The sequence below is a fragment of the Arvicola amphibius genome, chromosome 14, assembly GCF_903992535.2.
Source record: "Arvicola amphibius chromosome 14, mArvAmp1.2, whole genome shotgun sequence".
In the NCBI taxonomy this organism is placed as follows: Eukaryota; Metazoa; Chordata; class Mammalia; order Rodentia; family Cricetidae; genus Arvicola; species Arvicola amphibius.
Window position 1 is genome coordinate 19,297,075 of NC_052060.1, and position 15,526 is coordinate 19,312,600.

Below are 15,526 nucleotides of genomic sequence, written 5' to 3' on the forward strand. Positions count from 1 at the left end.
CAGGCAGAGCAGGCAAGCTTGACCTCAGATGATGTTTAAGTCACAATTGACTCCACATGGAAGCTGAATCACATACTGGCTCCTACACCTTAATTATTTATTTTTACTGGTGTTAGGGATTGAACTCAGGGTCCTGCACATGCTAGGAATGTGCTCTACCACTAAAGGACACACCAAGGTTTTCTGTGTGCGAGATTTTGAAATTTGCAAATCAATGTAAACTTTCTTCCTTCTTTGAAATGTGGGTGCCTTTATTCCTTCTGCTTGCCTGGTTGCTGTGCCACAACTTTGAGTACTGTGTTGAACAGAAACCATGAGGGTGCTAGAAATCAAACCTGGGTCTTCTTGCAAGAGCAGCCACTGCTCTTAACCACTATGCCATCTCTCCAGCCTCTACCCCAAAGCTCATAACCAAGATAAACAATGACAGCTCTCATTTTATCCCAAATGAAACAAAGACAGCGATGATCCAGGTGAGGTTGTTTGAGTTCAGAAGAACATGATAAAAAGTGTAAATAAATGTCAGTAATTACACGCTAAACATTAGCAGAGCAGCCGTTTCCCAGAACGTCCTCAGGACACGCCAGTTTAAACACCATTGCCTGGCACATTCTATACATTATATCTGAGAAAGCACGGAAGCCAGGCAGAGCCCATATGCAGATCCAGGGAAGACACTGGGGATAGCACTCAGCAATCCTTTTACCAGACTGGGTTCCATAACTATGTTCCAACATCCAACATCCAATAAACGTGTCTTGTACATGCACTGTAAATGTTTAACACAGGAGGCGCGATCACATCCAAGAACAACCCTGGGAGCCCAATGCACCCGAGGTAATGGCTCTGCCTTCTTCCCTGGAGCCTCTCTCATAGCTCCCCAAGGCTTTGGTCCCCACTGCTCAGTCTTTGACCATGTTCCAACAAGGGCGGCCGAATTTTACAAGATGCCACTTCTATATCTAGTAGAAGAACATGGGATTTCTATCTTGCATTCCGTTACCATAACATGTCCAACTGGTTTGCATTTGTTGAGCCATCTTTGCCAAGGACCACGATAGACATCTCTCCAAAGAAGACACGCGGATGGTAACAGGTATGAGGGGGAGGCCATCAAGAGCACAGTAAAGTATCTTCTCACACCGAGACAGAGCTGCTACCCCCACAAAACAAGCATAGAAACTGGAATGCCCGCATACTGTTGGAGGGAACAGAAAATGGTGTAAGAGTAAGGAGGGAGTTAAAAAAGACCCTACCTCATGATCCCAATACTCCCACATCCAGGGATATGGCCATTCTTCTGTTTATTGCAGCACAACCAACCACAGCCCAAGCAACAAGCAGCCCAAGTGTTCATCAATGGGTTAATGAAGAAAGAAAATGTGTTTTATTTACTTAGCCTTAACAAAGAAATTCTTTACAAAGAGAAACCCTGTCTCAAAAAACAAGAAGAAAGAATTTTTTTAAAGATTGATTGATTGATTGATTGATTGATTGATTTATACAGTATCCTGCCTGTAGGCCGGAATAGGGCACCAGATCTCATTATAGGTGGTTGTGAGCCACCATGTGGTTGCTGGGAATTGAACTCAGAACCTCTGGAAGAGCAATCATTGCTCTTACCCACTGAGTCATCTCTCCAGCCCCCAAGAAGAAAGAATTTTTAAAAATCTTTATCTTATGTACATTGGTGTGAAGGTGTCAGTTCCTCTCCAACTGGAAATACAGGCAGTTGTAGGCTGCCTTGTGAATGCTGGGAATTGAACCCAGGTCTTTTAGAAGCAGCCAGTGTTCTTAAATGCTGAGTCACATCTCCAGGCAAGGAAAGAAATTTTGTAACAAACAGCAACATGGATAAATCAGGGAGGTGAAAATAATCATTCACAGGGAAACAGACATGGCATAGTTCCACTTCGCAGAGACGTCTAACAAAGGCAAACATACAGTAGCACAAAAATGGGGTCTGCCTGAGGTTAAGGGCACAGACCATGTCAACAGCCACTGAGCGGCACAGCCCCTCCGCTACTCAGGGTGAACATGCTGTACGTATCTGTTGTAGTACATCATGCATGCAGTTAGCAGACCTAAACAGTGCACTTAAAGACTTATTTAAAGCCTTAAGCTGGCCATGGTGGCACAGTGTAGAATTCTAGCAGAAAAAGGAAGACTTGGAGTCCAACCTGGGCTACCTACAGAGACCCTGTCTCACACACAAAGACAGTAAGCTTTAGTATATCACTTTTTTTTAAGTTTACGTGTGAAAATCAACTATAACCTGTCCCAAAAGTTCCATGCTAAAGGAATGGACTTAGGGCCTAGATTTTGCATGCTTCGTGACTTGGTTATTTTATACCGGGTTCCTTGAGCTTTTCTTCATGGAATTGTTCTGTTAATTCTCCGTGCTTTTCTTTCGCTCTTAAATCTTTTTTTTTTTTTTGAGAGAGAGTCACCTGGAAAGCCAGGCCTGACTTTATTTTCTTGTATTTTAGAATGTTATGACAGAGGCTGGAGAGATGGACTAGGGGTTAAGAGCATTGTGAAAACACTTACCCATCACCAGCAGTCCGGAACTGTTCTAAAAGGGTCTAGAAAAGTTTCCATTGAGCCAACACAAAAAGGATTTTATGAAGCTCCAAAGTATTAATCTGCAGGTTAGTATTGGTCAGCTCAAAGGATACATATTCCCTCCAAAGCACTGAGCTATTGTATTGCATATACTTTTTAATGACTTATTTATTATTTTACAGGTGTGCATGTGTGTACCACATATGTGCAAGTGCCAATGGCGGCCAGAATGGGGCATCGATCAGGAATTGTGAGTTACCTGATGCAGATGCTGGAAACTGAATCCAGGTCCACAGCCAGAGATCTAAGTGTTCTTCATTGCTGAGTTATCTTTTAGTTGTCTTTGGGTTTCTATTGCTGTGAAGAGACCCGTGACCATGGCAACTCTTAGAAAGGAAAACATTTAATGGGGGTGGCTCATTTATAGTTCAGAGATGCAGTCTAATACCATCATGGTGGGACATGACTCCATGCAGGCAGACACGCTGCTGGAGAAGGAGCTGAGAGTCCTACATCTTGAGGCTACAGGAAGTGGTCTCAAACACTGTGATGGCTTGAGCATATGAGACCTCAAGACCTGCCTCCACAGTGACACACTTCCTCCTACAAGGCCATACCTACTTCAACAAAGCCACACCTCCTAATAGAGCAATGCCCTTTGGAGGCCATTTTCTTCAAACCACCACTCAGCCATCCATGGAAATCTTAGAATGAGGTTCCTAGGGATGTTTCAGAAGATTCGGAATCATAGCTTATGCCCCCCCCTTGATAAAGATTAACATGAATTCAAGGCTCTTTCCTAACTATTAGGTCTTGTCTTCATTCCACTCTGAAACCCTCTAAAGTCTAGAGCATTATTTCTCCTAGCTTTCCTCTTCTGTGTCTGACCGATGGACCCTCCATCTGTCACTTAAGAGACTGTCACATTTCCCCACATTTCTCCCAGGTTACTCCTCAGTTCTGCATCTGCTGACTGCTGACTTACTGACCCTCACCTGACCCTGGCAACAAAAATTTCACAGCTGTTTCTTTTAAATAGCTTCAGAAGGAAAGTTCCCTTTAAGAGGCCCCTTGGGTAGTTACCTTCTCTCACATCATCGATTCCAATCTCTTGTCTCACAAAACTTTAGTCTCCTCCTGGGGTCATTATAAGCCTATTAGCAAGGCCAATCAATTTTAATTTATATTGGGGCTACTCTGGTTGTCACAGTTGTTTGCTTTCCTCGGGGCTATCTGGACCTGTGTTTAGCAGGAACAATTTAATTTCATTCAAAATGTCTGTCTCGCACAGAAGTATTAACTAATCAAAAATTTAAAATTTTAAGAAGCAACAAGACAAAACAAAAACCCAACCCCCGAACTTTGTCCATTGAGACACAAAGTGACCGACTCTTATGACAATGAAGATACTCACTCTGCAGGAGTCCTCTGTGCTCCATTAGCTCCCATGGCAGATGAGGCCGACCTCTTTTTCTGCACACTAACTTACTCTGATTCCAACCAGTCCTTAGAATGTTCTAGATAATTGAACTATCATCTATCAAGAAATCAGGCTTATGTAAGGATAACAAGAAACCTGCCAAAATAAGGCAAGCACAGATAATTTGGGAGAAGTCCCAGGAGGACTAATGGGATCTTTTCTATAAAGGTCGACTTCCATAGTAGAACTGGAATAAAATACATACAGCAAAACTTTGCAGAAGGTAGATCTTTGAGATTGAGGACACCCTGGACTACATAATGAGTTCTAGCCTGGCCAGGGCTACATAGTGAAGCCTCAAAAAACAAACATCAAATAGTCAGAAACAGTGGGGGACATGGAGAACCAGTTCTACCTTTGATAATGGGTGGGAAACAGAAGATGAGGAAGGAAAGCGACCACTTAAAAGACGTGGTGAACCAACATGCGGGACACTTTCTTCTAGAAGCTGCCCTGGTCACGGTGCGTTTTCACACAGTAGAAAAGTGGCTACGACAAGGGCATGCTTTAAGATTATAGTGCTAGATGACAGCCAGCAAAAGTCTCAGTCTCTTAGCATATGAGATATTTTTATCATAATGCATTGCCACAGTACAGTCTTAACATTACTAAGACTTTAGGTATATTCACCTGTCACTTTAGCACATTTGGTTAAAGATGGACCCTATATACTTAGGAAGTCCCATAGAATTCCAGTGGAGCTTAAAATTATTATTTGATGAGCCTGCAGGAGTCTTAAAGCCATAACAAAATGCAAGTGACTAAGTGATCCCTGCTGTACAAAAGGAGAGCCCACTTCTTCTGCCTCCAGACACAGTCTTTGTACACATGCAAAACCCGGTGTTGGGAACAGAACACCTGCTATGAACAGCAGCGATACACACCTCAGGCATCTCTTTCTTGATGGCAATTGCTAGAAGCTGACCCTGAGCTCCTCATGCACCAATCCTGTGCACCTTCCGAACTTTCAGGAAGTGTTAGGTCTGTGAGTATAATAGGGTGGTCACAAAACAGAGAGACATGTGACTCGTTTTAAGTCCTTGAATAATATAAGCAGACATCCTGACCATGTATGAACCTTCAAAATTTCCATTTTCCAACTCTTTTTGGATCAGATGTTTCTGATAGAAATAATCTCTTTGAATTCTCATGTACTTCTGAACAGAGACTGCTCTCTGCTAGGCGAGGAAACATATCCTCCGGACAACTGTCCTCAGCAGAACCTGCAGGAATCTGCCTTGTTTGACAACAGGGATGAGGTGCCTAATCAACCCTCTCGGGTTGGGGACTCCCTTGTGGCCTGAAACTGCCACACTCCCAGGGCAACAGGACAAGCAGCCAGAGCTCTCTGGCCAAGTAAGCGGCTCAGCCAGTGCTCTGCTTCTGTGACCTGGGCTGGAGGATGGGTGATGGGACTTCAGGCGGAATCGCAGATGGTTCCCCGGTCTCTTGGAGGTGGAGCTTATTAACTTTGCTTCCGTAGGTGAAGGCTAAGAGCCGCCTTTCTGGGAGTGTGTTGCCCAGCAAAGCCTGTAGGGGCAGGATCGCACTGAGCATCAGCCCCGACCAGCTATCATAGAGAAGGAGGGTAAAGACCAAAGTGCTCATCCCGGAAGCCAGTGGATTCAATCCCTGGCACCAGCACCAGCACCATGCCTATGACACTGGGTTACTGGGACATCCGTGGGGTAAGCGCACACATGACGGTGAAAAGAATCGCGGGGCTAGGATGCGGGAAGCGGTGAGGGGGCGGGTCCTAGAGGAATTCATTTGCTTCTCCGGCTCAGAATCCTGCTTGTCCGGCTCAGAATCCTGCACACGTGCTTGCTTCTGGTTGCCCCTGTGTGTACTTACTTGGCGGGAGGTGAGGTCACATGGAAATCCCCAGGCCCCATTCCTGACCTATCTCTACAGCTGGCTCATGCTATTCGCCTACTCCTGGAATACACAGACTCAAGCTATGAGGAGAAGAGATACGTTATGGGCGGCGGTAATGACATTCTTCTGGTCAAACGTCTTCCCTACCCCTGTCCATTGGTGCTTAGCAGCCCGTTTCTGACCTACATTACATGACAGGACTCCTCCAGGTGGACTTAGATTCGGCCTCGTCCAGAAATCTCCAGAGGGTGGGCTTGATCTTTCAATACGGAATACTGGAGGTCGAGGGTGGGTCCCCCTCCACTGCTGTTGAAATTAGATCACATTCCCCATGAAGATTTGCCTGAACCGTTTGTAAGTTTTAGAGATGTAGGACCCACAGCCCCAAGAACCTTCATCCCTGGAACCTTAGATTGTGAGATTCAGCCTGTGAGGTTGCAATTCCCTGCTTTAGAGGGTTGGGGCCCTGGAATAGGCATGTTGGACACTAGGCTGATTTCTTTTTATGTAATGTTAACAACCACAGCTCCCGACTTTGACCGAAGCCAGTGGCTGAATGAGAAGTTCAAGCTGGGCCTGGACTTTCCCAATGTAGGTGCAGGGAAGGAGAGGTTGGGAAGGACTGGGATTCCCACCTCATCTCCTCAACTCTCCAAGGCAGTTTGGAGTCAATGCTTCTGCTCTCCTGTTCCCATTCCTGGTGGATGAACAGTGTGTCTGTGATGGGCTGTGTCCCAGCTCTTCCATTCAGTGTGCAGTGTGTTCATGGAGGACTCCCCATGCAAGCCACGCTGTGTGCCAGGCCACGTGGCCACATGTCAGTCCTAACCAAGGGAAGTCAGATTGGGACCTCATATCCCATCTGACTGTCCCTGCTTGTCTCTCCAGCTGCCCTACTTAATGGACGGCCCCCATAAGATCACTCAGAGCAACGCCATCCTGCGCTACATTGCCCGCAAGCACAACATGTGTGAGTGGGGCTGGCTGCAGGTGGGGCATGGGGGACAATCTCCTTGTCTGGACTGGGGTTAGAAGCTAAGGGTGAGTTTGTGTTGTGTGTGCTGCAGGTGGGGAGACAGAGGAAGAAAAGATTCGTGTGGACATTTTGGAGAACCAGGTTGTGGATGTCACCAATCACCTCGCTAGAATCTGTTACAGCCCAGACTTTGTGAGTCTCATCCCGCTCCCGTGCCGGGCTGGACCAGGCAGTGTTTGGGTCAGGAGTCAGCTCTTTCAGATTCGCACCTGCACAGGTCTTATTTACCTTTTGATTTTCTTAGCCACTTATCCTCCAGGATGTGTTCTGGGCTATCACCTGCAGCCCCCAGAACACTTAACTAACAAAGGAACAGTCTTATTTAGGCCCTACCTGTCCTAGTCCAGACTTCCCAGAGCAGACATTAAGTTCCCAATAATAGGTCTTCTGTACCCCCATAATAGCTTTCCCTGCCAACACAGTAAGACAGATCAAGCTGAACTGAAAAAGTCTAAGAATAGGTTTATTTGAGCAAAGCAACTCCTGGGTGGGTTCTCCAGTCCAGCGACTGAGGCCAGAGGAGTCATGTGCCAAAAATAAAGCAGGGAGATTATATAGCTTGTAGGTGCGGGGTGATGATGTATCCACCACAAGTAGGGTTTGTGCCCAAATATGGTCAAGAGCTGAATGCTTAGACAGGGACTTGGGCTGCTGGCAGCAACAGGAGAGGGAGTTGCAATAGTCACCAGGAATGCCAATGGAATTGGGCTTTTTGGCACCTTTTTTTTTTAAATTCAGAGAGTCTGGGCAGAGCTTGGAGAGAGAGAGACAGGATGGGGCTTCCTGGATCATGCAGGGGCAAGCTGGAGGGTACAACCAAACACTAGATAGTGATGTCATGTTTCCTAAGATTTCTGCACCTGTGCCCTCTGCTTAGGCCCTCACCAGGTAGTTCATACCATTACAGTCCATTAAATACAAGTACACTCAATGGATCAGAAAAAGAAGTCCAGGATGAGAACTCACAGGGAACCCTTCCCAGCCTCTCCAAGTGCTTCCTTCACACCCATGGGAGGCAGCATGTTTTCCTATAGGTGGCTCAGGAAGAGCCTGAAGGTCTTTCTCTCCTTTCCTTCAGACTCAAATCCTCCTCAGTTTGGGAAACTCAAGTATATTTCATTTTTCTGGAACCTATGATTTGGAACCCCCATCTTTTCTGAGTTCTTTCAGTTCTTGCTTCTTTGGTGCTGCCTGGCATCAGCCCCAGTGCCTGCCAGTACTCTGGGCACTCATGGGTTTAGGCATCAGTAATAATGATGTCCCATTGTGGACAGTGTCCTTTTCTTCTCTGGCTTTTCCATTGCATTTGAAGGGTGGGATGAGCTACCATGGAATCTGGTAAATAAGTGTTGAGGTGTGAAATCAAAGCCTGGACTCCATCTTAGTGGAGATGGCTTCCCACCCCTGGCCGTTTAGGACCATGCACGGTACTGCTGACCTGGTCACTCTGTCAGGGAACTCTGTGGTGATAGCTATTTCTGCTTCAGGAGAAACTGAAGGGAGAATACTTGGAGCAGCTCCCCGGGATGATGAAGCTCTTCTCACAGTTCCTGGGGAAGCAGACATGGTTTGTCGGTGAAAAGGTAAAAGAGAAGAAGTTGGGGGTTGTCATCTTTCCAGGAGGACAGAATTTCATGCCCCGTCATTCTTGGCCTTTTGCAGATAACTTTTGTGGATTTCCTTGCTTATGATATCCTGGACCTGAACCGTATATTTGAACCCAAGTGTCTGGACGCATTCCCAAACCTGAAGGACTTCATGGCCCGCTTTGAGGTGATGCCCTGATCCCCCTTCCTCTTGGCTGTCAACTTTTCCCTAATGTTTTCTTGGGCTTGGAGATGAAGTGAAGAGTAGGTAGCGTGAGTTGAGCGCTTGCTTTCTCCCAGAGTCTGTGCTCAGCACCTGGTGTCTGTTGATCAAGTTCATCATTACAGCGTTCCTCGAGGGTGGGGGAGTCATCTGTCCCAGTGCTCTGATCAGGAAATGTGAAACTCTGGAGGGTTCCTTACCTGCTTAAGATTTCAGCAGCAGTAGAACTGGGCTGGAGTTGCTGTTGGCTCCTGCTCCTCAAGGCCGCGGGTAGCGGCTGCAGCCTGGGTTATGTGAGGTACCAGGATGTAAAGGATATTTGTGCTTGGTCTGCTAAATGCTTTGCTGATACCTTGTGAGACTCCTGTTAGAGAATTTAATCCTGAAGTGTGTGTCATGGGCTCTCCTCCCTCACGCCTTTCATTTTTTTCCTTTAGAGTGTCCAGCTGTTCCTTTTGTGAGATTCGCCACATTATTTTTCTGTTTCCTGATTTCTGTATGAGGCATATGTTATGCCCAGTAAGAAAGGAAAAGGTGGTTCTTAGACCCACCTGGGGACCACTTGTATCAGATAATATCGGGCAAACTAGACTGTGAGGTGTGTGTGTGTGTATGTGTGTGTGGTGTGTATGTGTGTGTGTGTGTGTGTGTGTGTGTTACCACCTGTGTGCTGGGGAGCCTTGTTTCCGCCAGAGACTACTTCTCTGATATCTATGCCATCTTCTGTATTAGAAATTTGTGGGTTGGAGTCCTAGGTCCAATGGGCTTTTCAGTCTGGAACTCAATTTCCTGTCTCATTTTATACCAAGTGAGGTGATTCCTCAGCCAGTTCTCATCATTTGGTCTGAACTGGGTAACTTAGAGAAGGAAGAGGCTGGGGAGTGTTGAAGGCTGCAGCTTTAGGCTACATGTGAACTTGGTCTCTTGATCATAGGCAGCTCCGGACATCTGAACTCTTTAGAGATTTTCTGGAGGCTCCTTCTCTTGGCAGAAGGCCAGTAACTCTCATAACTCTCATTGAGCCTGGTCCCTTCATCAGGATGGACACAGGATTGGTTGTGGCTCAGTACCAGGTGCAGAATCTGACTTTCTCCTTAGGGAAGGATTAGGGCAAGCCTGGCTTTTCTTTTCTGATCTAGTATAATCTATAAACTTTGACTCCGGTTTTACCAAGTCACTGGATAAGATAGGGGCTATCTGCCAACATGCCCCTTTGTCCTTCTAGATTCCTATTCACTGGGAAACCCAGGAAATACGGAGTTTGTGTGTGCAAGAGCAGCATGTCTGTATAGATGGGGTGATAAGGCCTCTTAGGGAGGGCAGGAAGGGAGTGCCAGGAGAGAGTACAACATTGGAGAGACAGAGGCCAGGCTGATCATAAATGTGCGCTAATTACTAGCAATATGAGGAAGAGGATATTGACTGCCCTCTCTGGCCCTGAGCAAACCTAAATCTTGGGTTTTTTTTCTTTTCTAACTCTCAGGGACTGAAGAAGATCTCTGCCTACATGAAGAGTAGCCGCTTCATCCCAAGACCTCTGTTTTCAAGATGGGCCACGTGGGGGAATAAGTAGGGCCTTACAGGGCAGGAGGTGATGTGGGAGTCCCCCCCCCCCATGTACTGTGATTACAATTAACAAATAAAGAAACTGCTTTGGACCTATAGCAAGGCAGAACTTAGGTAGGTAGGAAAAGCTAAGGTGAATGCTGGGAGAGAAAAGGGTGGAGTCAAAGAGAAGCCATGGAGCTGCTGCCAGAGTCAGATGTGCAGAAACTTTGCATGTAAGCAAAGTCACATGGCGATATACAGATTAATAGAAACGGGATCAATTAATATAAGAGTTAGCCAATAAGAAGGTAGAGATAATGAGCCAAGCAGTGATTTAATTAACAGTTTCTGTGAGATTATTTCGGGTCTAAGCTAGCCAGGTGGCCAAGAACCAACAAGTGGCTCATCCTCGAACAAGAAGGTGGGAATGAGGGACCTGGTGCTCATGCAACAGTTGAACTTCTTGTAGCCCTGGCATTTCTTTCTTCTTTCTGTCCCAGAGTGTCTTGGATCCTCTTTTCTTTTACCCAGTCTCGGCCCTTTCAAGCCTTTTAAAGCCTAGATCTTAAGTTTCCTTCAGCAAAGTGCCCTTCTAGTGTGGCTGTCTGACCCACTTGACAGAAGGTTTTGCCTATCCGTTGCTGTGATGTCATGAAAAGTTGAACTCTTCCCTCAGAGCTCAGCCTGGACTCCCTAGTGTGCTAGTAGTCTAGAGATGCTTGATGTATGCGGTCTCTGCTGGACTATATCAGGTACCTACTGTTAGGCCTGATCCACCCTGGCCCTGGGTTGCACTGTCAGCTTTCACTGCTGCCTCCAAAGACTGCCTCTCGACCTGGCAGAGTTTGCAAGGATTCTGGTAGGATAAGCAGGGCTTGGGACTTCCTGAAGCCATCTGATAGCCTCTCATCAGGCAGCTGCAGGAGGCTCTGTGGAGCTCAAAGGGAGCCTTTTGAGGCTTGGAATCGCCTATACTCTAGTACTGCTCGGGCTTCATACAGGTCTCGGGGGGAGGACCCAGGCCGGGGGAGTCTTCAGCAGCGAGCCAGAATCCTCTATGACCCCCCCCCCCACCAGGATCCTGTCTCCTCTGTTCCTGATGCCTTTGGAGTTTCCTGTCTGGGTCACCAGGGATGGGGACCAACCTGGTTAATCCCACCTCTCTGTGAGCCCCTGTGAAATAAATTTCTTCATGCTTTCATAATTTCAGGTATCTTTTCATACCATTTATATCAGCATTCTTTGGATAGACATAGAATTGTAGCATGAACGTTTGGTTTCAGATGTGCCCCCTCCACGTCTCCCCCAGAAATGAGTGTTTCTGGTAAGAAGAATCCAGTCTTTCTGACTTGAAGTCATTTGTACATGCTCTACTTCGACACTCCAGATGACCCCCTTTGGCTTGAGATCTCCATGTCAGAGTGTTTGTAGGGGTCCATACCCGGCCTGGTTCTTTTTCACCCCCTTCCACAAATTTTCCTAGCTCAGGCTTCTCCCACTCAGATCTAAAATGAAGTTTCTCTGGGCTGACAGCACTGTCTCCAAGAGCCAAAGGCCACTGAACAAAACTCACACCAGTCACGAGCAACCCTCTTTTTGAGTTGCTGGTCAGGGCTGTCCGAGAGACTGTCAGAACATTACAGGCTACAACACTGGTATTGGTTGCCCTCTCCTATTGCTGAAGATGCTACGTACTTCAGACACAGGGCCCAGAGGCTCCTCAGATGGATCTGACTTGAAACCCTCCTCCCTGAGGATTCCCTTTCATGGTGGCAGAAGGTACCATGTAAGCTACCAAAGGAGGGAGGCGACCAGTAGCCCTCAGCTGTGATGCCTGTGAACCACAGCAATGGCCGTCATGTTATGGCAACCCTTAGGGTGCAGTAGTGGCATACATACCTTGATGGTAGCCAACAGTTTTCTCATTGGACTTAGGCTTGCTCAACAAGAGGAAAAACATGCCTGGAATAGGAAACCTAGTCTGTTGCCTGTGACTAGGGCAGTCATGGCTATTGGAGGAGGACCTACCCTTGCCTCTATACCAAATTGTTCAGCACTGGTGGATGTCACGGTCCTCCAAAGTGATTGTCCCATCAGCACCAAAGGGTAGTATTGCTAGTTAGCAAAGATTTGTTTAAAAAAAAAACTATCAGAAATCATCTCCAAAAATGGCGTAAGCCTTACAGAGGCATTTCCCTAAAGTGGGCATCCAGTCACTTAGCCTGTGGAACCATGACAAAGCATTAGTTGGTGGAACAGTGGCTAACCTGGAGATTCTAGCATCTTCCCTGCAGAGTGGCTCACATCCAATGGGTGGCGACAGTTGGTGAATTTGTGCAATAATTAGAACTCTTGTCAGATTCACGACTCACCAATCCTTCATCTGCGTGATGTCCTCTTGAAGGGATTTAAAATCACACTTAGAATGAGCTTCAGGAGACTCCAGGTTTTCCCGCAGCACAGCGAGCCCTCTCAGTGGCACCAAAATGAGTTGTTCAGTTGCAGGCAGGTGTTTTGCTCATTCTAGACTCTCGCTTGATTTTTATACTCACTTCTTTGTGCAGGTGAGATTAATATAAGAATACATTCATTCTGGGGCTGGAGAGATGGCTCAGCAGTTAAGAGCATTGCCTGCTCTTCCAGAGGTCCTGAGTTCAATTCCCAGCAACCACATGGTGGCTCACAACCATCTGTAATGAGGTCTGGTGCCCTCTTCTGGCCTTCAGACATACACACAGACAGAATACTGTATACATAATAAATAAATAAATATTTTTTTTAAAAAAAGAATACATTCATTCATTCCTTCATTCTTTTGTTTGTTTTACGGTGTAGCCCTGGCTGTCCTGGAACTCACTTTGTAGACCAGGCTGGCCTTGAACTCAGATCCACCCACCTCCACCTCCCAAATCCAGGGATCAAAGGTGTGCACCACCACGCCCAGCTCACGTTCATCACTTCATAATGCTTTGGAATGTTTGCCCGGCCTCTTGGTAAATTATTGCTCAACGATGCTTCCACCGAGGAACCAAAGTCTGTGAATCTCCCTGAATAAAAGTGTTCATTAATTTTCTACCTGTTGCTTAGTCATTTCCTGGAGAAATCTGAATGATGGGTCCGAGGCAGTCCACACTTGTTTCCTTAGGGATGTCATAATTGTGATTCTGTTGTAGGTCACATACCACATAGTGTGACAGTTAATTTTATGGAGGTGCCATATACATTTCAAGATACCATTTCTCATTATGTCTGGTGCAGTGTTTGTAGAAAAGCTTAGCATTTGATTTAGTAGAGAAGATAGGGCTCAATTGGGAGATGGCACCAGTCAATCTCTCAGGGCCTGAAAAATTCCAACACAAAAGGGTGAATTTACTCCCTCATTTCGACCAGGACACTTTCTCCTGACTGGCACATCTAGGATACTGGTTCTCTACCTTAAAACTTGGCAGTATTTCTGGAAAAGCTTAGCATTTGATTTAGTAGAGAAGACACAACCATATTGAAGGGTAGAGGTTACAGGGTCCCTAGCAGTCCTCAGCTGGACCAGTGAAGGACATTCAGTGGTCCAAACCTGACAGACCCCCTGGTGGGTGGGAGACAGACAGGCCATGGAGAGAGCTGGGGTATAGAGTTTAGAGTTTGTTTAGTGGGTATTGAGAACAGTCTAAGAGTAAGGGGTTATGGAGGGGAGAGGAGATGGGGAAAGAGAGAAGGGGATCAGAGAAAGAGGAAAGAGAGGGTAGAGAGAAGAAAGAATAGGGGAAGGGAGAGAGGCAGTATTTACCTCTTTAGAAGAGGGAGAGAAAAAGTGAGGAGCAGAGAAGGCATGAGATCAGCTTGCTTTGGTAAGAAGTGGGGTGGGGGTGGGAAATGGAGGAGTGGGGGCGTTGGGATGATTAGGGGTAGGTGGAGCTTGTCTCTTAAAGAGACAGGGTACCCAGGTGTCAGGGAAAGTCAGCAAAATGATAACATTCTAGACTGTGCTGGTGGTTGTGAAGCCACAGGCAAACAGCTTTTTTGTGAATTCATATCCTAAAAGTTGGTTGCCAGATGTAGCACAAATAAGAATAATCCAGCTAAAGATCAGAAAAGCAAAGCAGCCAACTATTAGCTCTTAACTCTACCTCAGGATGAAATGGGCATCCTGCCTCCATCCTCTCCTACATATTGGCACCCACATGGCCAGCTAAATCCACTTAAAACCTGAGAGAGTTTGAAAAGGAATTCTAGGCACAAAAACACAGAGTTTAACACAGCGTCTTGCTGTTTACTGGTGGCATGCCACAGCTCCTTTATGAGAGATTTTCCTGATTCAGCCACAGCAGGAAAAAAAGCCCTGGCCATTTTAAAATGCCTGCTTTCTGGGCTGTGCTGGCAGCGCAACCTGGATCTTGCGGGAGCTTTCATTGCTTTTTCTTGATGACTAAAAGTGTCAGACATCTGAAGAACACAGTTATGGTTTATTCGTAGCATTTCCTTTTTTTCTTTTAAATCTTTTTAAGGGCTGGAGAGATGGCTCAGCGGTTAAGAGGACTGACTCTTCTTCCAGAGGTCCTGAGTTCAATTCCCAGCAACCACATGGTGGCTCACAACCATCTATAATGAGATCTGGTGCCCTCTTCAGGGGTGCAGGTACACATGCAGGCAGAGTATTGTATTCATAATAATAAATAAATAAATCTTTTTAAAAAAATCTTTTTAAATTGATTTTATTGAGCTATACATTTTTCTCTACTTCCTTCCTTCCTCTACCCTCCCCTTAAACCATTCCCCATGGTCCCATGCTCCCAATTTACTCAAGAGATCTTGGCTTTTTCTACTTCCCATGTAGATTAGATCCATGTATGTCTCTCTTAGGGTCCTCACTGTTGTCTAGGTTCTCTGGGATTATGATTAGTGGGCTGGTTTTTCTTTGCTTTATGTTTGAAAACCACTTATGATTGCGTTCATATGATAATTGTCCAGTGGTGAGAGTTGGGCATTGAAGTCTCCATTATTACTGTGTAGGGTTTAATGTGTGATTTAAGCTTTAGAAGTGTTTGTTTTACATATGAGGGTGTCCTTGTATTCGGGGCATAGATGTTCAGTATTGAGATTTCCTCTTGATGTATTTCTAATATGAAATGTCCTTCTTGTCTCTTTTGATTGATTTTAGTTTAAAGTCTATTTTGTTAGATATTAGGATAGCTACACCAGCTTGTTTCTTAGGT

General features: G+C 46.0%; 1 protein-coding gene and 1 long non-coding RNA gene across 3 annotated transcripts; one reads left to right on the plus strand and one right to left on the minus strand.

Annotated features, from left to right (window-relative positions):
• Window positions 1-718: 718 nt before the first annotated feature.
• LOC119800829 lies at window positions 719-5,326 on the minus strand. 2 transcript variants are annotated; one of them, XR_005283095.1, is made up of 3 exons: window positions 4,930-5,326; window positions 2,825-2,922; window positions 719-1,198 (listed from the first exon to the last, which is right to left on the minus strand). It is a non-coding gene; the product is annotated as an uncharacterized LOC119800829 (long non-coding RNA). The 2 variants fall into 2 exon arrangements; XR_005283096.1 differs by lacking the exon at window positions 4,930-5,326 and adding an exon at window positions 3,649-4,111.
• A 229-nt stretch (window positions 5,327-5,555) lies between these two features.
• Window positions 5,556-10,660, plus strand: LOC119800824 (glutathione S-transferase Mu 4-like). Its single transcript, XM_038311119.1, has 8 exons — window positions 5,556-5,733; window positions 5,960-6,035; window positions 6,450-6,514; window positions 6,812-6,893; window positions 6,991-7,091; window positions 8,447-8,542; window positions 8,622-8,732; window positions 10,252-10,660. Exons 1-8 carry the CDS (start codon window positions 5,698-5,700, stop codon window positions 10,339-10,341), a joined length of 657 nt encoding a protein of 218 aa, XP_038167047.1. The 5' UTR covers window positions 5,556-5,697; the 3' UTR covers window positions 10,342-10,660.
• Window positions 10,661-15,526: the final 4,866 nt, after the last annotated feature.